Raw genomic sequence first — 25,403 nt, 5'->3', positions numbered from 1 at the left:
TTTCTGGAACATAACTCCTGCAACAAACAAGGCACTACTATATATATATATGGATAAAATACAGATTTAGAGTAACCCATAGAATTAAAAACAATAAAAGTGGCAAAAATAAATAGATAAAAGTGATATAGAAGTTGGTGCTCAGCTGGAACGGGCCGCTGATGCACCATCTGTACCATCTTCAAAAGACTACAACGTGACACCTGGGTCCACGCGACCGCCCGGCGAGGTCGGTGCTGGAGGTGGACGCCGGGTGGTTCCCCCGTTCGGCGTGATATCAGGCATCTGCTCCTGGCGAGGCGACGCGTGCCTGATAGTGGAATAAATAGTAGCCAATTCGGCTGCCAGGTTTTGGCCTATTCTGGCTGTTTTCCAGTTGTTTTGTCTAACGGCCTACCTGGTTATCTGGTTACCAGCCATAACTGATTTGGCCTTGGTAGCAGGACTTTTAGCACCACACCAGACTGGCTTTGGCCCCTTTACCTTGTTGGTTAAAGGTCAGATTCCTCCCCATCTCTGACTTTGGTACATCAGGAAGACGCTGCTTAATCTGCTTCCCTAATATCAACGCGATAATGTTTGAGTGTAGAATCGCGTAGCTGTCTGACGGTGCTGATGGGCAATTTATTAGCACTTTTAAAGTTCATTATGTGCGCGTTAGGTGGGTGCCAGAGGGGCAGGGGGGGAGAGGGGGGGGACATAAATGCCAGGGCTATTCATGCAAAGAAAGCGTGTTCCCTCTTTAAAACGAACGAGTTTTCCCTACCCCCGGCCGCGACGAAGCCGGAGTGTTTGCGCAGCCTCCATCTTGGCAGCGTTTTACATATTCATCAATTCAAGGCTACACCTGAGCAAATAGAGGGCGGCGAAACGGTCAAACATCCATCATTCCTTATGAAAGCTGCCACAAACCGAGAGCATTAAGAATATCCCGTCCCACATCTCCATCTTTCACAATGCGACTGTCCTGACATTGGAGATATTGTCATCGGGTGCTTATTTTCAATTTTTGTGACTGCTTTTACTGCATTTTCCATTCGCCCATACTTCTGTTCACGGGACCTGATTTGTTACCGTGGTTTGCATCAGCCCTCTCATCTCACCCTGTGATGTTCCTCACGCTGGTGGGAAGTGTGCGGGATTATGCTCGACTCTCACGTGCGGAGGTTTGCCCCCAGGACGTGTGTCTACCCGCGTTAGAATATGCGCGCCGTCGCCCTCCGAGCTTCCTCCGCGCCGCGCACGGAGCCCCTTCGGCCGGCGGGCTGAGTACACGTTTCAGGTCGGAGTGATCCCCCGGTGAGATCTTTTAATTGGGAACCTCCGAGGGGAGGGGAAGGTTCGATGTCGGATTATTCCTCCTTTCATCCCGAGCCTCGTCCGGCAGGGGGTCCCGTCTAAATCTGTTGTTGGCAGAGTGAAATTGATCGTTTTGCGTCGCTTAGAGAGCGCAGAGTACGGCGAAGCCAAGTCCGTCTGAAGGTCAAACGCTGTTCGCCCGTAAGGCGACAGTGAACCCGGAGGCAGAAAAGCTCTGCCAGAAATGAAATAGCTGTGATGGAGGCTGTTGATTGGTCAGCGTGGAATTCATTGTAAAGCCTGAAGCAGATTGACATTCATATTGTCATCTCTGCGATCAGCGGTTTGCCACGAATGCCTTTTGCTCTTCTTCTTTTCAACATACTCCGTGGATTAGTAGGTACGGTTTCTTTGTCATAAAGTACTAACATCTCTATATCTATATCGTCATTCTCCATCCATCGTCTCTCACACCAACAATCTCCATGTCCACTTCCCCTGCATCCATAAGCTCTCCGGCCTTCCTCCAGCTCCAGCCCCCTTCAATATCTCTGGTTAAGATGAGTGCATTTGTGAAAAAGTCAAATATTTTCTGATGGACCAACCGTGATGTAGGACCACATTCTGCGTCCTATTCCAATCCTTTTGGGTTTTGATCATCATCTCCGTCCTGTGACACTGACGCAATAAAAAGCGATACAATGAAAACCCTGATCGGCGACCGATAAGCTGTCGGGGCCTTGCATCATCCGTCTAGGCCACTGGCCGAGGAGCGGGTCGGGAATTTATCTTACCTGATGACAAGGTCCCTCTTTGCCCCTCTTCCGGCGCGTTGCTATGGTTGCGGGTTCCTCTCGCACACAAGCCTTGTGAACACACCTGCCGTCTGCCCAACATGACGTCTGTTCAGGGTGTTAAAGGGCTCCGGGGGGTCGGAGCTCTCGCGCTCAACCGACTAGATTATTAATGACATCGTCATGAAGTTGCTTTGCTGCGATAAATCTGTGAGCGAAGTCAAACTGTTAAAAGTCTTCATGCGCTTGTCTAAGACCTGTTTTCCCAAATGCTCCTCTGCCCACGTCTCCTACTTCTTTATATTTACCTAAGGTGTTGTATGATAATTGAGGGTCAACCCTTGATATTAGATTAAAAAAAAAAAAAAAAAATTCAAAGATTCAAACCGGCCCTCGGTTCGAATCTCTGAATCCCTCCTCGACCGCGCCAGCCGGACGCCGCGGCGCAGCAGATGATGTGCGTCAAGTGGGTCCAGAGACCGCTCAAAGTCTCAATAACGCCGCAGAAAGCAAGAGGTTAAGCAGGTTTATCTTGAGGTCTGAGTCTTATTTTGAGAGTCTTTTCAATGGATCTCTTTCTTTGCCCGGTTGCCATGGAGACGGCTCGAGCGGTCGCGGAAGCCGATGTTCTCTCGCAAATGACACGCTTCTCTGTCGAGCGGTAAAGCGCTTGTTTCTGTGATCTTTTTCCATCGGTGTAAAAAAATAAAATGATGAAGACCTCCCCATTTCGGGCTTCATTTTCGACACGCTGTTTCACTCACCTGTAATTTTTAATCGCCCGTGCAGATGTGACCCGCTCATCGCCTTTCATCACAGTAAACGCATTCTTTTATTCCCCTGATCGATCGTTGGGCTTCAGATTCCTCCTTTTCTTCCTTTCTTTTCCTTTGCACTTTCTTTTTTTTTTCACCGACTCCCTTAATTCATCACATGTTTTGTTTCCGCCCGCTTTAATAGCCTCAGTGGGGCACTTTTGGAGCGTTTTGGTTGCCATGGCTACCTTTTTTCCAGGATAGTGTAGTATGCAGAGGATGAACTACGTGGGTTTGCTTGAGTCTGTGTGCGCGGGTGTGTGTGTGTGTGTGTGCATGTCCACGCGCATTTAAAGCGTAGGGATATGATGGCCGTACTTTTCACAAGTAATTATAGTGCATCAGCCATCAAGAGGCAGGCCATTTGCACTCGATGTTAAAAGTATGGTGTCCAATGACTAATGCCATCCGAGTAGAGAGGGACTGTTTTAATCATTGTGTGTGTGTGTGTGTGTGTGTGTGTGTGTGTGTGTGTGTGTGTGTGTGTGTGTGTGTGTGTGTGTGTGTGAGTGTGTGCACATCAAGCAGAAGCCAGTAGTGTTTTAGCTGATTGTTGTCAGGCTGAGAGGACGGTTCTACTTTCACTTTGGAGAGGAAAAGAGCAAGTAGAGGAGATGTGTGCGCGTGTGTGTGTGTGTGCGTGTGTGCGTGCGTGCGTGCGTGCGTGTGTGTCTACCCCCCTATTGCACCTCTACACATACGTCTTCACTGCAATGTCATGTTCCATTTTGTGAGAAATCTGAACACTTTCCCAAAACAAACACTATGTAAGTACAGTGAGAATGTGGATGTGCCGATACAAGAAAAACTTGAACTTGCAAAGTTCTCTGTGCGCCCGAGCCGTGCACGACGGGGAGACGGGCACTTTCACTGGTTGATTCTCGGAATGGCCCTTGGCGGCAGAGGCGTTTTGCGCTCCACAATTAGCATCCATCAGAGCCCAGGCTTCCCTCTCTGATGGGTAAAAGGTTAAGTGCTCCGCTAAATTATCTCTTTTTCTTCTCTCTCCTGCTTCACCGCATCTCTCCCCCGTTCCTTCCCACCAACCTTTAACACCTCCACAACCCTCTCTCCACACCTTCATTTTCCCTCACATCCTCCCGTCAGCTGGTGGGCGGCGAGTTTGACCTGGAGATGAACTTCATCATCCAGGAGGCGGAAAGCATCGGCTGCATGGTGGAGCTTCTGTCCCACTGCGAAGTGACGTGCCAGGCCGAGATCTGGAGCATGTTCACCGCCATCCTGCGCAAGAGCGTTCGCAACCTGCAGACCAGCACGGAGGTTGGCCTCATCCAACAGGTGCTGCTCAAGATGAGCACGGTGGACGACATGATCGCAGGTGAGGAGCAGAAGGACCTGTGTATTAATAGCTGCTACAACAGCGTCAGTCCCGTTGTAAATGAAAGAAAAAAAAGCATTAAAGCATGTTAAAATCAGAAACGCCTGTCGTATAAGTGACTGCAGGGATAATCAAGGACGCCATAAATGATTTTTATGTTTCTCGAAAAGCGAACGCCGACATTAAACCCAATGTAAAGATGTGAAAAAAAAAAAACAACATTTTACCGCCTTAGCAATTTGCCTGTTCAGGACAAAGCATGGTATCTGAGTAGTTTATTAAGATCCAAGAAGATGAAACCTGCTAAGTCATAAAACACTTCGACGCGTTACATGACGGGGAGCTGCTAATGTCCGCCGCTAACTTCGGTTAGCTGATGAGCGCGCGGCTCCGCAGATCATTACGACCCGGGCGGAGTTTATTTTTCGGTCCTCTGGTTTTCGCAGGGTTGACATGGCAGCGGGTAAAAGTAATTTCACACATATTCAATTTACGTTTATGGAAATTGATCATATTGATCGATTGTATTTTTCCTTAAATCAGGCCAGGTGATACTGATCGACGGACACGGAGAAGTGAAATAAACACATGGCTATTCTGACATTTGCTATTCTGGATGCTCTTCAACCAGATCAATATACTGGCCAGGCTTTAAATTCACTTGACTTTTTCTTTGGTGCATGAATGTATTTTATATAATGAGAGCCCCAAATGAGCTTATTTATGAGACAATAAAAGTAAAACTGGTTATAAAGATGGGTGTTTTGTTTGGGGGTCTGTTTGGTATTTTATCTCCTTATTCTCAGCTGAATAGCGCTTTCTCACAGGAACGTTTTAAGAAAAAGCACATAAGGGGAAGTACGTGAGCCAAATGCATCCGTCCAAACAGCCGTAGCCATGGAAACAACATGACAGGAAGCCATAATGTGGAACGCAGAAGATCCCTTCCTGCAGAACGAAAACGCCAAAATAAAACTTTTCCGACCTCCCGACGCACCGGTGCCTCAGCGCTACCGTACTGCCAAAGCGCGCCGGCGGCTCATCGCTTTTCTCCCCGGTCAAATGGATAGAAATGACACAAAGGTTCGGTCATTTTCAGGACAGGACTAACATTTTAGGGTGCGCCGTCAGCACCTGCGGCAGGTTTCCAGCCCCGCAGCGGGCCGGTTGTTGTGTTGCCGCCATAACGACCTGCTGGCGTAGCAGAAGCGTGGTAATGACCTCGGTGCATCTCTGCAGGTCCCTCGCAGTGTAACCGCCGTCTTTACATGACGACATTGACCTTGACTCCCCTGTAATGATGCTTCGGACCGCCCCCCCCATCACCGCAGGATAATATATTTTATTACTTCTTTGACTTATTACTGCTGACCACAGCACGGGGGATGCGAGGGCTAAATCAATTTCATGCCGATTCTCTTTTACGCTACCGTTTTAAATCACATCACTTTAAAAAAAAAAAAAAAAAAATTAAAGTGACCTACAAGGGGTTGATCATTCAAAAAAAAAAAAAAAAAAAAAGGGATTTTTTTTTTTTTTTTTTTTTTTTTTTTGATGCAGGACACGGTGTATTGTGCTTCCCACTCGCACGAGCATCTCGGCCTGGCCCTTCATTTCCTACCGCCGGGCTCCGGCTAATGAAATATTGTGGGAACGCTATTCATATCCAGCATGCCTGATGGGAGAGAAGAGCCTTTGTAAGCAGATTGGCTCACTGCGCTGTACCTCGGCCATATCCGCAATGATCTGCCGTGGCCCCGCAAAGTGAAAGTAAATGAGGCAGGAAGGTCAAGTTGACCAAACAAATGCTTTTTTACACGACGCAGTTTAAAAATTGTTTAATTACATAATCACTGGAAATAACAACGTGGGCATCTCTTTTGTGAGCAGGCTGTCACAAAGACTTTAAACGCTTTAAATTCTAATTAATCTGCTGCGACAGATGATATATTTACTAACATATATAATCAATTGTCAGAGTTGTCCCCCTGTGTTTTGTTTGTTAGCTTGAGGCACTATACACACTTCTATTTCCCAGTATTTGAGTCTTACCTGTGTAAAAAGAGCCTGCGCTCCAGCTTTGTTTGACCTGGAATTGAACTTGTTTCGTTATAAGAGGTTCAATCACGTATTTCCATCACTGTTTGATATCGTGTTCCCCTAAATATCTGGCACCTCGCTGCTACGTCGTTCAGGTACGCTCATTGGTGTCTGCAGTCAGATTAAACTAAAACGATTGCACTCGCGCGCCTCTGTTTTGCTCTGTCTGTAACTCTGTGACGCAAATAAAAATTCAGTCAGAACGCTGTAGCGTTTCAGGAACGCCGTTGTTACGAGTTGATGTCAAATTCAGCCGCCGCGAGCAGTAAACAACAGATAATCCCTCGTCTTAAAGTGCAAATCCAGTAAGCGAGGACGCTTGCGTGTCCGTGTATAAATAATAAGCAAGTCCTCTTTTTTTTTTTTAATTTGTCTTCGGTTGAGTGCCGAAAACTTAACATTACATGTCACGGCCTTAAATCTTGAGAGTTTTTCGAGCAGAAAAGGTAGATTATATGGGATCAGGTGTGATCTCACGAATCACAATTACATTTGTTTGATGCATATATAAAATAACGGCAATTCGACCTGATGAACAGGTTGCCGTGGCAATCAAAACGTACCTGTTACCTCAACCCTTCTTTGACCCTGATTTTAGAAAACAACCAAAATCATAATCATAATATAAGACGTAAATACCGGAGGCTGTGCTTTAATGAAGAATGATTTTTCCATGCTGATTTATAAGGTAACAAGCCATTTTCAAACAGGCATATGCATATTTTGGGATCTTACCTCTGTTTGTGATTAGTGAAGTCACCCCCTGCTGGTTGTTGGCTGGCAATTACACATCTGCTACATTTTTTTTTCACTCTCCAAAGACAGAAAAAAACCCAATAAGCCACAAGATCAAAAACACAACTGGTTGGTATTTTTAGTTCGCCGCCGCCCGGCGCTCAACCTCTGCTGCTGTGTGTTTCTGCAGACCTCCTGGTGGACATGCTGGGAGTCATGGCCAGTTACAGCATCACAGTGAAGGAGCTGAAGCTGCTCTTCAGCATGCTGCGGGGAGACAACGGCATCTGGGTAGGGACTGCTGTCCGCGGGGTGTGTGTGTGTGTGTGTCCTTGGAAACTGTGCTGAAAAAATACATGTATATGTAACAATAATTGTAATGAATATAATTGAAAAATGCGCCCTTCAAGTGTCCATTATCCTCATGAATATCTAATTAGAATATTGTAATTTGTGTTTTTATAATTTTACTATTCACATCTAGACTTAAATCATTGTAGGGGAATAACTAACTATTTTCCATTATTTTATTTAATTTATTTTTGCCTAATTTCTTTTTTTCTACTTTCTTTAGTTTATTTATTTCACTATCTATTTTTTAGGTTACATTAGATTCAACTTTATCACCATTAATCAATCTAACCAGAAGTGCAAAAAAAAAAGGCAGGTGCAGATACAGTAAATGAATGAACAGTATGTACATGGTACATTGTGTCTATAAATTAGAAACTGTCAAAATTCACAAATTGAGTACTATTAACATGTTATACCCTTGGATTTATGCATTAACTGTAATTTACTATAGACAGAAACAATAAACATCATTTACAAGTAGAAATGTACAGGTGATTTACCAAATACAGTTGAAAGGGACATTAAATAATATGTAAATAGATTTGACAGTAGCTGTGTAGGGTTACCAAGCTAGTGCAGTATTGTGTGGTGGCGTGTGTGTGCAGGACGGTTCAGTCATAAAGTGGGAGTGGAGTACAATAATACAGTCTTTGATCGGAAATACAGGCTTTGATTGGACTTATTAATAATTTATTTCATGTAATTTTTTTTTTTTTTTTTTTTATGTACGGCGAGCACAACACACATCGGAGACCCCCAAAATCAACTAAGTCTTTTCATTAAAAAATTTGGCAGAAATCAACTAAAATCCAGATTAAGATAGCCCGAATTCCTGTCGGCTTTGCTCTTAGAAATAAGGACAGATTATGCAGATTTTGGTCTGGAATAAATCTGAAATCAGACAGGATGAGGTTTGGAGGCTTCAATTTCCAACAAGTGAATATGTGAGTAGCAGCAACCGGGAAACATTAGTTTAGCTGCAAACGGGGGCAAATGTTCTGCATTTTCCTTGAAAAATTCACTTGTTATTAAAATCATGGCGAAGGGGGTGGGGGTGGGGGGGGGGGGTGCAATGAGTGAACCTCATCTGGACAGGGTTTATTATTTTACAGTTTAAAAAAAAAAAGAATTACTCTTCTAAACTTAGATTAAATCCGTCGCACGTTTGACCGCTGAGCTTTTTATGTTTGTATTTTCTGCTGGAAACAAGATACTTGTACCGAATTATAGAGCAATCAGCGATGTGTGTTCGGAGTAGATTTGTTAAACCGCGAAGGAGAGAATCATTCCGACTCCTTGCTCCCCCGCCTCGGAGGAGAATCGCGAAGCGGGAGGGTCGGATAAACTGCGAGACGCTCCGGCAGCTGCTGCTGTCCGCCGGTCAATATGCCGCTGTCCCCTCTCGTCAATCTCGGCTCGGCTAAGGCTCCGGGACAGCCGCCATCAACCGCCGATGGTCGCTGATCTGTAGTCCGGAGCGGGAGTATCAACCTCTCCTCTCCTCCCCCCGCAGACACATCGATTATGGGTTGCCATGGTATTGATGAGGCATTGTCACGGGTAGGGGGGTTGGAGGTTGATTGAAGAGGTATTGATCCACCGGCTGTGGCACAGATGTGATGTCACACGGTGATTTTTTTTATTTATTTGTTTATTTTAAACGAGTTTCAGCCCCGGGAGTCCAGGAGAGGTAGCGACAACCACGCACTGACTGACAATCACTCTCCTCCTCCTCCTTTTCTTCCTCTTCTTGTTCCTCCTCTTCCTCTCCTCCCAGCCGAGACATGCCATTAAGCTGTTGTCGGTGTTGAACCAGATGCCACAGAGACACGGTCCTGATACCTTCTTTAACTTTCCGGGACGCAGTGCTGCGGTACGACACACACACTTTGCATGAACCCACTAGTTGTAAACAGTTACATGAATGCAGCTTTAGCATGTATGGTAAACATCGGCGTGTAATGTAATGTGTTGTTTTTAGCTCTCGATTTATGTGTGCTGTGAATCAAGCGTGTTGTTTCTCACGCCTGATTGGATCACGTGATATATGGTGATATCGACAAGCAGGTGGAGCGCACATCCGAACCGTCCCTCCTGGCACGCCGCAATAATTCAGCACATCTAAAACGCCGCTTTTCTCCATCGCCGGTGGAGAATGATATAAAAAAAATATATAGCACACATAACAGCCGGCCGGACGGCGTATTGATGGCCGTGAAACATCGGCGAAGGCCCGTCTTCACGTGCGCTCCTTTCCTCCAGGCCATAGCGTTGCCGCCGATCGCCAAATGGCCGTACCAGAACGGATTCACTATCAACACCTGGTTCAGGCAGGATCCTCTCAACAACATCAACGTGGATAAAGACAAGCCGTACCTCTACTGGTAAGGACGCCGTCATTACATCTGAGAAAAGTGTTTCCCGGGACAGACAGAGGACTGTTTCTGGCATTGACTCCTTTGTCTCCTTTGTCTGGAGAAACCCTGTTGATATTTTTGTCGACGCAGTCGGAAGAGCTTAAAAGAGGAAACAAATCCACAGCAGCTGTGTTTAGCCAACCCTTCAGAGGAGAGTTTTATTCTCTGGTCCCTCTAGTTTTCTGTTTTCCGACGTTACACCCAGGATAAACGCCTCAAATGGATGCAAACTCGTCCACGCGACGTGCGTAAGCTCCGCCGCTGGCGTCAGAATCTCACATTAATGGCTTGTACCTCGTGGAATCAGAAAGAACCCCGCTCGAAGTCAGAAGAAAGCGACGAGACGAACGTATGTGGCGGCGGCTGATGGAATAGGGCACCGGAAAGGCAGCGTGAAGAGTGAGTCAATGGGCTCGAGCTCGGATCTAATAATATCTGGCGTCAGCTGTCGGCGCCGCACCGGGGAGCCCATCGATCCGAGCAGGTAACCGCGGCTCGTCCCACCGGCGGCCGAGTGGACGGTTCGGAGGGTCCCCGCAAGGCTTCTAATGATTCTCAGGGGCCGGGTCATCATTTTCCGGTGCCTGAAGTCACATTTGAGATGTAAATAAACATTTCAACCATTTCCTTTAAATGGTTGAGATGGTGGATGGTGACCGCTTGTATTACCCATTCACATCTTGCGGTTTCAGAGCGCTCGACAGCAGCTAGCGTTCATGAATGGATCCTTAATAATGCTCCATATTACAACATCAACGGCGCAAAGTTAAGGATCCTCCTCATTCACTTGCTAGGACTTCAGCTCTTTTTGTCCTAATATGTTTTTTTTTTTTTTTTCCAGACCTGCCAAGCTCCTGCATGCTTGGATGTGTTTTGAGCTTTACTCAGCTGCTTTCACACCAGTCAGCCAAATATCAGCAATTATCACATAGCTTAAGGCAACGTGAAAAAAAACCCAACTTACCAAACATTTTTTTTTTTTTTTTTTGAATTTTTAACCCCAAACCAACAACGGCGTCGTCAGCGGCGCCAGCTCCGACGGTAAACTTTTGACAGAATGAGGAGTTGGGAGGTTTAATAGATAAACAGATAATGAATGAGGGCATAGCTTTTAAATGCCATGGTGCTCCATTATGCATGTTCTGCTGCGGCCCCGGACTTCCCCGACTTCACCGTTAGCGGCAAGCCGTTAGCCGCTTTGAAGCTTCATTAGCCGTGACCTTTTATCTAATTGAACCCCTTTACCCTGCCGTGCGGTCCCTCCCCCTCCGCTCCGTCGCCCTGCGACACCAACCACCGGCGTGTGCGGCGCACCTCTCTGCGAATCATCGGGGACGGGAGCGGCGGCCCGCGTGGATAGCATCGCGGAGATAACGTCTTGATTATGAAAATCGGCGACATGCCCCCGTTTCCCTCGGCAATGACGTGGCGGGTGAGCGGCGAGAGAGGCGGGCTCTCCTCTGGCCCGGGTCTTATCGTTCCGCGGCAGATCCAGCAGTGACTCCGGTCGCCTGTCTGATACTGGCCTCCGCAGCCACTTGAAATGCGCGATAACACGCTTCTGACATGCAGCGGGAATCTGGTAGACGGGGATTTATGTTTGCTCTGCGGCTCTTCGACAGGTGCGATCCTGTCTGGCCCGATTTAGAATTCCTTTATGGCTTGTTTCGGGGCCGCAAGTCGGCAGGATTTGGTTTAAACGGCGCGTTGGAATGAGAGGGCGCTCGGCCCGTGCGTTTTTTTTCGTGCAGAAGTGGGTTGGCTTTCTTTGATTCAGATATTTTACAGCTTGCGCCGAGCCGCATTATTAAAGTAAATACGTTTTTTTATTTGATTTCCCGCAGTTCGCTTTCATTGGGCAGCATCCAGAGCCCTGCTCTGATGATCTGCGGCACTCTTATTTTTCAAATCCGGATACCTCCAGCTATTTTAGAGGTCAGCGTTCAAGACCGCTGCGCCGCTCTCACTCCAACACCTTCCTTGAATCCACGGGTGTGTTCGGAATAGATTTTGCACTTTAGACCAGCTCACACCGGGTTTGTAATGGTTTAGTCCAAGATTAACTGTCCCCCAAGAGAGCCCTGCTCTGGGAGTGTTCATAAAAGCACCCCATTTTTAGACTGACCCGCTCAGCGGCGCGCCGGTGGATGCAGGTGGGTTTTTCCCTCAGAAGAACACTGCCGAGGTCAAGCTCGATACAGCCTGCGCTTCCGAAGCATCAGAACAACAAGAAAATAAGGAAAATAAAATGGTGTCATGGGAAACGTCCATATGGACACGTGACTTTGTCACACAGCAACTCCAATGTAAAATTCTTTATACCGTATTTTCCGCACTATAAGGCGCATCGGATTATAAGGCGCACCTTCAATGAATGGTCTGTTTTAAAACTGTTTTCACACATAGGGCGCACCGTATTCTAAGGCGCATAAAGTAGAAACTACAGTAGTGGCCAGGGTTGCGTTATGCATCCACTAGGTGAAGCTGCGCTGAAGGAAATGTCAACAAAACAGTCAGATAAGTCAGTCAGTCAAACTTCATTAAAAAAATACGAACCAACGTTCTGACAACTCATTCACTCCCAAAACAAGTTAGTGCATTCAGAGCTGTCTAACTTCCCAGCAACCCCACTAAATGTAACCACACCCCCAGGTGTAATGCCGCTCATGATATGTCATGATATATTTATTATATGAAGGCAGAGCCCCGCTACCTCACGGTCTCTTATCAACGGTACAATTTGCACAATTCTGTCCAGTAATTTATTATACTTTATTTTGATGTTAATAATTTGATGCTGCTACCCCATAGGCCCTCAAGTTGCCCCTCGGGGATAGATAAAGTTTATTCTGAATCTGATTCTGAAAGCCTATGCTGCTTCTCTACGGCCAAGGCTCGGAGCAGGGAAAAGTCATATTGGACCATGAGAATAAAATCAAGCCATAAAACCATAATAAAGGGCCAAAAAAAAAAAAATGGTTGGAATTCACAATTTTTAAAATTTAACGCATTGACCCAACCTGCCATCAGGTACGAAGCGACGAGGTGAAGAAGTGATTCATTTGTTCTAACATCAGACCGTGACTAACAGTATTCTGTAAATTAAAGCGTTACTGTCAAATACTGAAACATAAAATAAAATGAAATAAAATACTGAAACTCCAGGTTCTTTTGCAGCTTTCGCACCAGCAAAGGGATCGGCTACTCAGCTCACTTCGTGGGAAACTGTCTCATCGTGACGTCCTTGAAGTCAAAAGGAAAAGGCTTTCAGCACTGCGTGAAATACGACTTCCAGCCGCGCAAGGTAAGGCTTGAGAGAGCACTGGCAGACACACACACACACACACACACACTCACACACACACATGTAACAAAATAACTCTGTCACATCATTTTTAACCCTAGCTTGGTTGATATTCCGATTCCACTTGTTTGCCCGAGACGGCAAACATCCGAAGAGCGCTGCTGCTCGGCTTTCTCCAGCTCCGCTCTCACTCGCAGTGTTGATGAGTGTAGATAAGGTCTGTCAATTAAGACCGACACACTGGGCCTCTGCCGCACTGTCAGCATTCTGTTTCCGGCCCGCACACAAACATCCACACACTTCTTTTTGGATGCAAACACACACACACACATCCACTTGATGAGATGGCCTCCCGCAGAATTTTGCTGACCCAGTAGAATCTCTTCACTGCCTAACAAAGTTCCCAGTGGTTCTATTTGATCAATTTATAAGTCGCCATGTCTTACAGCATTTTGTCCAGTGTGTGTGTGTGTGTTTGTGTGTGCGCGTGCGTGCGCGTGTGTGCATCATTGCTCGCATTGATATGCGGCATTGTCCACCTCTCAGCACTGCATACAGCAGCAAAATTCTAGTTTTCCTCCTCCCCCGGCTTTCCCTCCAGGGAACTCGGGTGTATTGTAACCACGGATAAAATGCTTTCTAATCACAGCACACCACTCACACACACATAACACACACACACACATGGACAAAACACACCGGGGTATTTGTTTGGTAATTGATTTGATGCGGTCGTGGCAAAGACATGTGTTTTTTTTTTTCCATGTTTTCAAAGTGACCCAAGCTTAGCCCGGGGTCAGTGCAAAAACATGTAAAATATAACTGCTTATTTGAATAGAAGGTTCTGAAGACAGAAAGGGCACAATGTGTTCGGAAAAAAAAGCGACACGGTTACGCGTCATTACAATAAGGTGCTTTTTAAATGTGAAAATGAAAAAGGTGTACTGTCAACACAACGGGATGTTTGTGAAGAGAAACTTCCCATTTTTTTGCCAATGAAATAAAGATGGCCTACAGAGCAAAATTTGTGTTTTCCCAGTGGTACATGATCAGCATCGTCCACATCTACAACCGCTGGAGGAACTCCGAGATCCGCTGCTATGTCAACGGCCAGCTGGTCTCCTACGGCGACATGGCCTGGCACGTCAACACCAATGACGTGAGTACCGACCCTCCGCACCTTCATCAGCACGGGAAATTAATCGCGTCTGAAAATGAACTTCGCTGTCAGTTCATTGATTGAAACCAACTATTAGCAGGTACTCACATACAGGCTTTTTTTTTAAAATATTCTGCACATTTTGCTTGTTCTACAAATAAAAACTGCCTTTTTTTTTCCAATGCGATCTCTCTGCAGTCTGCAGTGTGACTGCAAGGTGTGTTGCTCCGGTGCTCCGTAACAATCATACCGCCCCTCCTTATGAGCTGTTTACTCGTGTAGATCTAGTTCAGCAGTGTCAAACTCATTTCACCGTCGGACACGTCAGCATAATGGTTGCAATCTAATGGCAACATGTAACGGTAACAGTATAAACTAAATGTAACCAAATCTGATCTAAAATAAATGTAACTACTCCTTAATGTTAAATAACCGAATTTATTAGTCATTCAAATTAAAAATGTTGCATATGCATTTGCATAGATGTAAAAAAAATGATGTTTACTTGTTTCCCTGTTATAAAGCTAGCTTGCACTGCTGCTGTGTTTTTAGGATGAGGATTTTGTGAACAAACTCTGCTGCCATCATAGTTTGGCTTTTATTTCTTAGACAATTTTTTTGTTTATCTGGAAGGCTAACTTTGGCATACTTAGCTCCGTGATGGTGTCACAATGCCAACGTCAATTGTATTCTTTGACAACCTCATAACACAAAAGACGTACCGTTTTTTCTCCTTGAAACTCAAACCTGTATTAGCCTTCCCATTTGTATCAACGTTTCTCTTCCTGTATATTTAAGGATCATTTGTATTTCTCACTTGTTGACAATCCTATTGATGTGGATACACTGCAATTTAATGTCGGGATGCCGTCAGGTCGCGGGCGATATGATAGGCATGGAGAGGGGAAATGTAAATTATGGTCAATGCAGGCGTTTTACTTGTTCATTTTAAGACAATCAGACCTTTTTAGACGGGCCACATTTTGCTCGCGGGCCTTGAGTTTGACACACGTGTTCTAGTTTATAAAACTAACGGGTAAGTTTGAGAATAACTTTATGCCGGGCGGCAGCAGTGCAGCCTGCCGCTCTCTGCTCCGGCTCGACCCCCGCTTCCCCCCGCTGTGTTACTGGCAAACATCAGAGGTTTGCCCTCTGCATCTGTCATCCGTGGCAGACTTGCCCTTGGGCCCGGCTCCAGCACGGCTCGCCCCAAATTTCAACTTCCAACATTTCCCATTCATCAGGGGACAGGTGGCTTCACCTTTAAGACGCAGCAGGACCTTCATCACGCTTCCTTCACCCGATCGGACATGGCTGTATTTATGAATTACCTTTTTTTTTTTCATCAAGCCTAGGTAGCAGAAGAGAAAAGATCTAGTGATAAAGCTTATCACAGCAATGGAGTGGATGAAAAGCAAGCATTTAGAAAAAAAAATCATAGCGGGTCATGGTGAAGTTTTGACCTAGTGATAACACCCTTTGCGCCTCGAACACACGAAGCAAGTGAACACGAATGACCGACGGGTCTGCGATTTCTTCCGACAATCTTTGGGGGTTTATTTGGACGCCGCAGGCCGACGGGAAGCGGGCGGGGAGAGGGATGGGACCTGAAATCAAACTGTCATCTACGAAGCACTTATCTTAACCAGTAAATTGTTGCCTATCCTGATGTAAACAAACTGAAAAAAAAAACCCTTTTCTCTTCAATGTTGTGTTTTTGCAGACGTCTGCTCACATTCACATTAGAGCATTCATGGCTTAATACATAAATAAATACATCATATATACAAAAGAAAAAGCATTAGTCACAAATTTTAATTTATTGTTGGATGTGGTAGAATTTAAGAGTCATATATATATATATATATATATATATATATATATATATATGGGGCCGGGGTCAATCCCAGCTGTGATTAGTTTGGGGTAATTTTTTGGGTAAGATAAGCCTTTTCTAGGGTAACGGCCAGGCAGAGGATGGCGTTCTGTATCCTGGGCTCTGATTGGGTCAGTGACCGTAGCATCATTCTTCGCATCTCCTGTATGTAGCATACATTCAGCGTCTTGCCCGGTCCATTTCATATGGACGTACGACCAAGTGTTACTCTGTGTATAGGAGAATAGATAGTGTTTTAGAAAAGTTAATAAGCGTGTGGGAAGGGTCATAAAGCTTTAAAATCTGTATAAATCAGAAAATAAAAATACTACCCCTCAATGAAAAAAGGGACCACTGTATTTAAAAAAAAAAAAACAACCCAACACATCCCAGAGTCTTTTCTGTGACATCCCATCCACTTTCATCCTGTTTGTGACCTTTTTCTCCAGAGCTACGACAAGTGTTTCCTGGGTTCCTCGGAGACAGCCGACGCCAACAGGGTGTTCTGCGGTCAGCTGGGGGCCATTTATGTATTCAGCGAAGCCCTCAACCCGGCTCAGATCTTCGCCATCCACCAGCTGGGGCCGGGATACAAGGTACGGAAGCTCATGCACCGGCTTTTCATCCGTTGTGGTGAATATCCTCTCTCCGCTCAACAGCACATCGGTGCCACGCACCATTTGGCAGGTGAAATTCCCCGCGACCTCGGGATGTTACCCTGCGCCTCCTTCATTTCTTCACATCATCAATCGCGTGGATTTAAACCCCCAAAAATAGTGTTTACTTCAGTCCTGGGACTTCTCTTTTTTTTTTTTTTTTTTTTTAAATATCTATCAGTTATTTACCCCACCCCCGTCCAACAGAGAAATAATTTATGATTCCTTTTTGTAAATCTCATTCAAATTGAATCCTATTTTCAGGGGAAAGATGTGGATGTTTATCATTTAAAAGAAGATAAAGAAATCCATCCAAACACTTATGGGCAGAAAAATCTCAAATGTACCGTAACAATTAACAAAGCAATTTAAAAGAAAGGATATAGAAAAGTTGATTTGGAAGCAAACACAAAAAAGCCGTTCTAACTAGCCGTTTTCAAAGCGATGGCTCCGGGGCGCCACCTTGCCTCTCGGTTCGCCCGCTGTCGATCGCTGACGCAACCTCCGGCTACCCGCAGATACTTTTCGAGGTTTTAACGCCACGGCGCTCCGCATGTAGCCGCCGGCTGAGAAAACGTCCACGTTGTCCTCAACGGTGAGCGCACGCAGGTTTGCATGAGCTCTCCTTTGTGCTCCAGCCAATTCACGCCTCTTCTCTCCCACGTGAAATAGCATATGTTGCCGCGCTACAGAAAGAGGAGTTCTCACATCTCTCCGGTCTGATGCTCAGGGTAAGCCGCCCCTCTGCCAAGAACACGATTCCTCCCCCCGCCGCAGCTTCTCCAGGCTGATCAGTCAAGACGATTGCGTCTCGGCGTGGCGCGGAGTAGTGCTCCTCAGAAGCCCCAAAGAGACCGTTTAATGGCCCGGCTGTTTTTGAAGCCACCGGTATTGTAATGATGAGAGCGTAGGCAGGTTTTTTTTTTTTCTCGGGCGGCTTAAAGGCCACGGATCACACAGCTTCCCGTTTCCCCTGCCGATGCCGCGGCCGCTTGCCGTTCTCATGACTTCAGCAGATGATGAGGATGATGATGTTGCTTGTTTGTGTGTACGTTGCAAACAACTTCCCTAATGAATGGGAGCTGAGTCTATATATACTGTATAGATATATATATATATATGTGTGTGTGTGTGTGTGTGTGTGTGTGTGTGTTTCTTTCTCGATCATCTTGCTCTCAGCCACCGCGGCTGTAACTGTTTAGTAATGAGGAGCAGAGAGCCGGCCCCGCTTTCCTCTCTGCTGAACGAGCCTTCGGCACAGCGAGGACGTTCAAGGTCTTCTCACTCACGCCAGCCGACACGCCGTGCCCCGAACATTCTCCTAATGATAGAAGACGAAATGCAACATTTTTTTTTTCTCGATTCTTTTTTTCCCTTCGAGTTTCGTCCTTTTTTTTCTTTTTCCCCCTTCCACCGGCGCGCACTGACACTCACGGATTGCTGAGCTCTTCATCACGAGGGTCCGGACACCCTCTGCGACAGGCCCCGACGCAGCGGATGAACCGCTTGGGTCTCCTACGAGATCTCACGCTTTGTAAAGTTGTTGGCAAACGGGATAAACTCCTCTGTGGCTTTTTTGCATTCCGGTCGTGGCAGTGAATTGGCAACAGCATGAAATACTTTACGATCACTGATGATAAGGATCGGCCTTAAAATCAATACTACTGAATAAAGCAGTAATTATCCGTGTTTGATTTCTTGAGGAGAACCGAACATGACCAGGAATCTACTATAAACAACTAAATGATCTTTGTGATACTCGTCAACCGCATGAGCTGGTTACCGCTGATTAAAAAAAAAAAAAAAAAAAAAAAAAAAGGCGTTTTTTTCATTTGGGAGTTTATTCCCATCTGTAATAATACTTCAACAGTATAACCAAAAAATCAACCTCTGTTTCACCGACCGCTCGGATGCGGATAAAAAAGACCAATGTTGACGTTTCTGGTGTGGGAGCCAGTGTGAAACCTGCTCCTGTCAGGTGTGAAACAGGTGTGAGGTCTCGCTTTCAGCTCTCTGCGTGTTCCTGTTTAACCAGGTGACATTTTATCATCCCTGATAAAAAAGCCCACATTGTAATTTTTCTTCACTTCTCCGGCGCCCAGTGCGGTACTAAAAAGGTAAGGCATCGAAATGAATTGGCTCGTACTAGAAAAAGAAACATACAACTTTGATATGTTAATTTTTTTTGTAGTTCTGTGCCGGGGAAGCTGTTATAGTAAACTGAATAGTGACGTCTTTGTGCCGTGACAGATAATTCCTTCATGCGGCTGCATTACCCCTGGTTCCTTTCAATGGAGGGCTTTTTAGCGTGGCAGTTTAATAGAATTGGTTTTTGAACATCAGGGCCGGCAGCCCCGGCCTTTGCCGATGCAAAAATGTCCTTGAGGGCAGAAAAAAAAAGCAAAATAAAAAGCACAAGAAATCATTAGTGTTTATTTCACAACTACTCCATCACCACTTCATTTATATCTTTATACAATTCGGATATTTGTGTATGTGTGTTTGTAAAAAGATGCTGATCTCGTGTGTGAGTGCTAGAAAATAACGGATCGATGTGTGTGTGAGTGTTTGTTTGTGGACGATAAACGTCTTCATCGTTCGGGGCGCGATCTTCTTTGGCTTGGAAGTCTCTCTCGCTTCCTGCAGGCGTCTCTCGCCTCCTTTTCGGCCGCAGACCCCTGATGAAAGCTGTAGCGCGAGCCGGGCCTGCAGGTCGGGGAGTCGTCCTGAGGCTTTCCTGAGCGCAGCGCCTGGGGGTCATGGAGACGAGTCAAGCAGACCATCTTACTATTTAAAAAAAACAAAAAAAACACAACTCTATTTCTGGATACTTGAATGTGCATCACCTCGCCCGCGGGATAGACAGACCCACAATGCTGTGCAGAGAGGAGAAGGCAAAGAATTATATTCGATAAGCAACATATATTTTCTTCAATATCTCCCAATTTCTTCACGCACAGACAAAATTGGCTAAAAATTAAGGCAAGGAAAAATGGAAAATATTAATATTTCGGTATCAAGTAACAGATACTGGTATATATTCATGACTTTATTTGATGTATTTAACGGGGAACATTATGAAAAATGCATTGCAATGCAAAAATGCGTTGTACATGTCTTAATGTCCTTGTCTTATGACACATTTTGCTGATTTTAAAGGCTGGTCACGGGACAATTCACCCGAGCCTTTGTACTTAAAAAAACAAGCAAAATTATTCCAGCTAAACAAAAATGATAGCAAGTGAATCCATTTCTAAAATAATGAAATAATCCACATTCAGACTGTGATTCCTGTTTTTTGGAGCAGGATACTGAATCCTGTTTTCTACTATAGTTCGGAAAGACCTTAATTGTCCAAAGTGAATTTAAATTTCAACTCGATTGAGGTCTAGAGTTCATCGAAGAAAACATCGAGTTGAATGTAAGTGCACGACTCATGAGACGTGGTGTACAAACACACACACACACACAGAAGCGCGCTGGGCTCCATGTAGGTGTTGGTATTTTTCGGGGCTGTTTGTGTTTGTTGTCGGTTGGATACAAAGGGCAAGATAAATTTGGCGCACAGAGTGCACAAACACACGGCTGCTCAGTCTCGCTGTCTTTTATTCCGGACTAATTTAATTAGAGCCCGGGTGTGTGCTGTGTTCATTAAGCTAATGCCCTGTTGTTTACACACAGCTCAAGATGCAATTAAGCAGATTCAATTTTGGGTGTTGAACTTACACGCACACACACACACACAGACGCGAAAATGCCCTCACTCGTCTCTCATTACTAGGCGAATACTATATCTCTCAAGATTCTCCTGATTCCCCCACGTTTCACCCCCACCCCTGCGCAACTCTTAGCATCCCTAACCGCAACGCCCGCCGTTCTCCCAACTTTGCAGAGCACGTTCAAGTTCAAGTCGGAGAGCGACATCCACCTGGCGGAGCACCACAAGCAGGTGCTGTACGATGGCAAGCTGGCCAGCTCCATCTCCTTCACCTACAACGCCAAGGCCACAGATGCGCAGCTCTGCCTGGAGTCGTCGCCCAGGGAGAACCCTTCTATCTTCGTCCACTCGCCACACGCTCTCATGCTGCAGGTCAGTTCCCCGATCGCGTCCCGCGCGTCCGATGTGCCCTTATTATTTGCGCAACACAAATGTTTACGCAAAAAGCCAAGAGTGCATCGTCGGAAAGGTAATTGTTACTCTACCCTGAAGGTAAACCGCAATGAACGTCAAAAAGGCTCAGAGCCGACACGGTTCCGCCTTTTGAAGTGTCAGTTATTCCTGAACAACGCGGAGCCAAGGATTCGCTCAGGTGGTTTTTCTTTTAATCACCCTGTGATTTCCGAGAGTTTTCCGGCGCAGCGAGCAACGTTACGCAGCGACACTTCAGGGAGACTTTGATTCACATCGGTAAAGGAAAGTGAGGTATATTGTCAGTCAGATGTTTTATATTTCTTTACATTAAGTATATAATCTTGAATTTCTGTTTGTTTTTTACAGTAAGATTTCTACTTAATTTATGTTGTATTTAATTTTTTAGAAAGAAATTGCACAGTCATCATTGCATGTTTCCACCAACATTTAATTAAGTCAGTGATGCACATGTAATAGCTGGATTAGGAGGTGTGTGCCAAAAAAATAAAAAAGGCAAAATAAAATATAAATGTGTACGTGTGTGTGTGTGTGTGTGTGTGTGTGTGTGTATACATGCATATATGCAAATATGCATACGCATACATACACTGCTCAAAAAATAAAGGGAACACTTAAAAAACACATCCTAGCTCTAAATGAATGAAATATTCTTATGAAATACTTTGCTCTTTACACAGTTGAATGTGCTGACAACAAAATCACACAAAAATGATCAATGGAAATCAATTGTATCAACCCATGGAGGTCTGGATTAGGAATCACACTCAACATTAAAGTGTAAAAACAAACTCCAGGCTGATCCAACTTTGATGTAATGTCCTTAAAACAAGTCCAAATGAATCTGTGTTGCTTCCTGAGTGGACACTATGATTTCACAGAAGTCTGATTGACTTGGAGTTACATTGTGTTGTTCAAGTGTTCCCTTTATTTTTTTGAGCAGTATATATATATATATATATGTGTGTGTATATGTGTATGTATATATATATATCTGTGTGTGTGTGTGTGTTTATATATTTTTCCATTTATATATGGATTATATATACACGTGTATATATATATATATATATATATATATTTGTATTTTAAGTTTTCACTCTTTGGGAATGGTCATTACTGTACAGGTGATTATGGAAAATAGCTAATATTACGCTGTTTACAATGTATACAATGCCATTTTTAATGACAATGATTTAATGATTTTAAATCCTTCTTGGCGCTCCCGCCTTGTGACAAGCAGGTCCCTTGTTTTCCTCTGTGTTTGCAACCGTTCCCTGAATGAATGCATGAATGATCTAATGAGTTAAATTCTCAAAGTAAAATAGCATTGTTGTGACTTTGTACGTAATCCTGGCTATTTTTTTTGGCTCTTTACCGTACCTTTCACATTTTTTACCAAGTCGCTTGTCTTCTGGTGGGCTCTTAATTTTTTTGGGGTGAAACGTCTTGTCGGCAATCAAAAAAACGACTGTATGACATCGTTGTTGGTCTATTTTTTTGAGAAAAATTACAATTTTCGGAAGACGGCGGGGAACTGTGACTGAGCCAACGTTGCAGTCATCTTTATGACGTCCCCCATGTGGCAGGATTTATTTCTGCAAAATAAATAAATGAATCGAAGCATTTCCTGAAAAATCCTTAAAATGAACATCACAATCAATATGTAATCTGTTCGGCTGCAGTTGTGTGTGATTGCATCCGTGCTCACCGACAATGTGTGCGTGTGTGTGTTTCCCCAGGATGTGAAGGCCATTGTTACCCACTCCATCCACAGTGCCATCCATTCAATAGGAGGCATACAAGTCCTGTTCCCACTCTTCGCCCAGCTTGACTACAAACAGCTCAATGACAGCACCGTGGACACAAGTGTCTGGTGAGCGGATGCACATCAGTCCAAGTACTCAGAGAGTCCATGCAGTTTTGCAATACCGTGTGATAATACGTGTAGTTGGAAATGAAGAAAATGATACACCAGGAAAAGATGAATTTTCCTCTATCCGAAAGGGCAATGTAAGACAATTGTGCCGCAGGCTAGAAATAACCGAGTTTTTTCGAGTGCGGGGTATATAAGCGAGCGTTCCGCACTCCTCCCTGGAGCAATGAGTGTGTTCTTCTTCCTCCAAGATCCCTCAGATATGTCTGAGCACTAATGCAGTTGTACATGTAATCAGTCCCTGCATCCTGTTGCCTGTAAGAAAACGACAGGAAGACGGCAACGCACCGGACACCTGCGAAGTAGAAAAGAAATAATTAGGAACATGAATGTTGTTTATGCTTTTTTTTTTTTCTCGCAGTATTGAGTAGTCTCACTTTCTCACCGTATAATTTTGTGTGCTTTGCAGCGCCACGCTGCTGGCTTTCCTGGTGGAGCTGCTAAAGAGCTCCGTGGCCATGCAGGAGCAGATGCTGGGAGGGAAGGGCTTCCTGGTGATTGGCTACCTCCTAGAGAAGGTCAGTCCAAATGCATTGTGTGCAGCATTTAGCTTGGAAATGAGGGGAAGTATCCTTGTCATTCCCACGTGAATTTATTTCTCAAGTTCTCATATGGCGTTACACCGGTGAAGACGCTTTGGAGCATTTATGCCGCTGCTTTTTTTTTTTCTGTGACGCCTGAGAAGGTTTCCAAGGAGACTTTCAGTACTGCACTCACGATACTCCTGCTGTTCTTACATCACAAGCATCTATAAATAGATGCTATCAGTTTCGCTGCGTGCATTTCGCCTACAAAGAGGCGGATGCGCGTTTATTTTGCATATGTATTTGAATTATGTGTTTAGTTGAGTACTGAGGGCCGCGGTCCACGATGCTTCGCCGCCGCCTTGAGGGGCCTGCAGTCACACGTCGAGGAAATAAAACGGACCAGCTGTGTGGGAATGGTGATCTGCGGCGCGGGCCGCTCCAGTGCGGCAGCTCTGGTTGATTATAATGGCCGCGCTCGGCTACGACAGCCGGCACCAGCATGTCCTTCCGTTTTATTACCTCCGCCAAAAGGGTTATTCTTCATTCATGTTGGATCTTTTGTTTTTTTTCTGTTCTGCCACCGGCTGAAGACAACAAGGACGACGGCCATGTTAGCGGGCTCAGAGAAACACTTTCGATTTTGGCGGATTCTTTTTTTTTTTTTTTTTTTTTTAAAGCCTTCCTCAGCATTTAGTGATTACAGCAATTTTTTTTGGACGCTTTTATTATTTTCTCTAAAATACCAAATGGGTTTTATGTTAGCCGTAAACTCGAGCATCGAGACCATTTGCCACAAATTGGTAATTCTCACATTATTTTGCAGCTCGGCAAGAATAACGCATTAAAAAATACTGCTGCGCCATTCGCCTCATGCCTGACAGTGCGCCAAACAGGGTGTCTTGGCAAATTGCTTTTTTGTATATATTTTCAGACTATTTATACATTCATTATACTATACCTCCCCCAAGAAACTAAACCAGGAAATGACACAAAGCCTTCATATGTGGTGGTCGAGGCAGAAGTCGCCCAAAACTGAGCTTGGATCTGTCTGCCGGTTGTTTCCTCGCCAGTGTCATCACACAACCGTGTTATGATTTGGCGCCGTATAAATAAAATGGGACGTGATTTGATTTGACCTTTAATGCAATAGTTTTGCGATACAGCGCCAGCTCTTTGTCGCCAAAGCGGATTAATAATTCTTACACCTTCGGCAGCCGGTGTAACATCGCTGTCAGCATCAAGCTTGAGTGAGGTTTGACGTTCTGAGGATAGTGCCAATCCTTCCCTCCCCGTTATGGGCTACGCATAAGATATTCTCCACATTTTCATGGTAATTGTTGGAGACCCATTCAGCGTCGTGCGCTATTATCTGCCACAGCAGTGACAATCCAGAGCTGCGGTAATTCTACGTCTGCCAGTGGGTTCAGTAAAACCTTTTCTTTTTCATGACGAGGGGTTTCCCCGGTGTAAAATACGAGAGGAATAAAAGGATTTGCCAGGTAATAATTTCATTCCCAAACACAGCTGTGGTTGCGAGTGGATACGGTATCTTTGGGAGAAGCGGGGCGGGGGGGTTACACTGCACCAGCATGTTCACTTACCACTCATCTTTCCCCGCTCCCGTCCAGTCGTCGCGGGTCCACATCACGAGGGCCGTCCTGGAGCAGTTCCTGTCCTTCGCTAAATATCTGGATGGTTTGCCTCACGGCGCGCCGCTCCTCAAACAGCTCTGTGACCATGTCCTCTTCAACGCTGCCATCTGGATACACACCCCTGCCAAGGTCTGCTCATTTGAGTATATGTGTATATATGTGTGTGTGTGTGTTACCGCCGAATATGTGCTCGCGAATACCTTACCATATCAGGAGAGAGAAAAGGATGGTCGGAATAAATTGTAGCAAGCTTATGGTGTAAAACAAAATGACCTGGCAGACATTTTTGT

General features: G+C 45.1%; 1 protein-coding gene across 16 annotated transcripts in view; it reads left to right on the top strand.

Annotated features, from left to right (window-relative positions):
- Nucleotides 1-25,403, top strand: part of nbeaa (neurobeachin a) — a 104,910-nt gene that overhangs the window by 30,693 nt on the left and 48,814 nt on the right. For all 16 annotated transcript variants that reach the window (XM_086176694.1, XM_086176691.1, XM_086176687.1 and 13 more), the window contains exons 2-12: nucleotides 4,016-4,247; nucleotides 7,273-7,373; nucleotides 9,214-9,309; nucleotides 9,699-9,820; nucleotides 13,031-13,157; nucleotides 14,197-14,316; nucleotides 16,642-16,788; nucleotides 20,741-20,938; nucleotides 22,741-22,874; nucleotides 23,344-23,452; nucleotides 25,090-25,242. In XM_086176694.1, the coding sequence (XP_086032820.1) occupies nucleotides 4,016-4,247; nucleotides 7,273-7,373; nucleotides 9,214-9,309; nucleotides 9,699-9,820; nucleotides 13,031-13,157; nucleotides 14,197-14,316; nucleotides 16,642-16,788; nucleotides 20,741-20,938; nucleotides 22,741-22,874; nucleotides 23,344-23,452; nucleotides 25,090-25,242 (1,539 nt within the window). The remainder of the gene's footprint in view (nucleotides 1-4,015; nucleotides 4,248-7,272; nucleotides 7,374-9,213; nucleotides 9,310-9,698; nucleotides 9,821-13,030; nucleotides 13,158-14,196; nucleotides 14,317-16,641; nucleotides 16,789-20,740; nucleotides 20,939-22,740; nucleotides 22,875-23,343; nucleotides 23,453-25,089; nucleotides 25,243-25,403) is intronic.

This window comes from Fistularia commersonii, chromosome 29 (genome assembly GCF_037954325.1).
Source record: "Fistularia commersonii isolate RoL2024-O1a breed Wild chromosome 29, RoL_Fcom_v1.0, whole genome shotgun sequence".
Lineage (NCBI taxonomy): Eukaryota > Metazoa > Chordata > Actinopteri > Syngnathiformes > Fistulariidae > Fistularia > Fistularia commersonii.
Note: the sequence above shows the minus strand (reverse complement) of the source record. Positions and strands in the feature narration are given on the sequence as shown.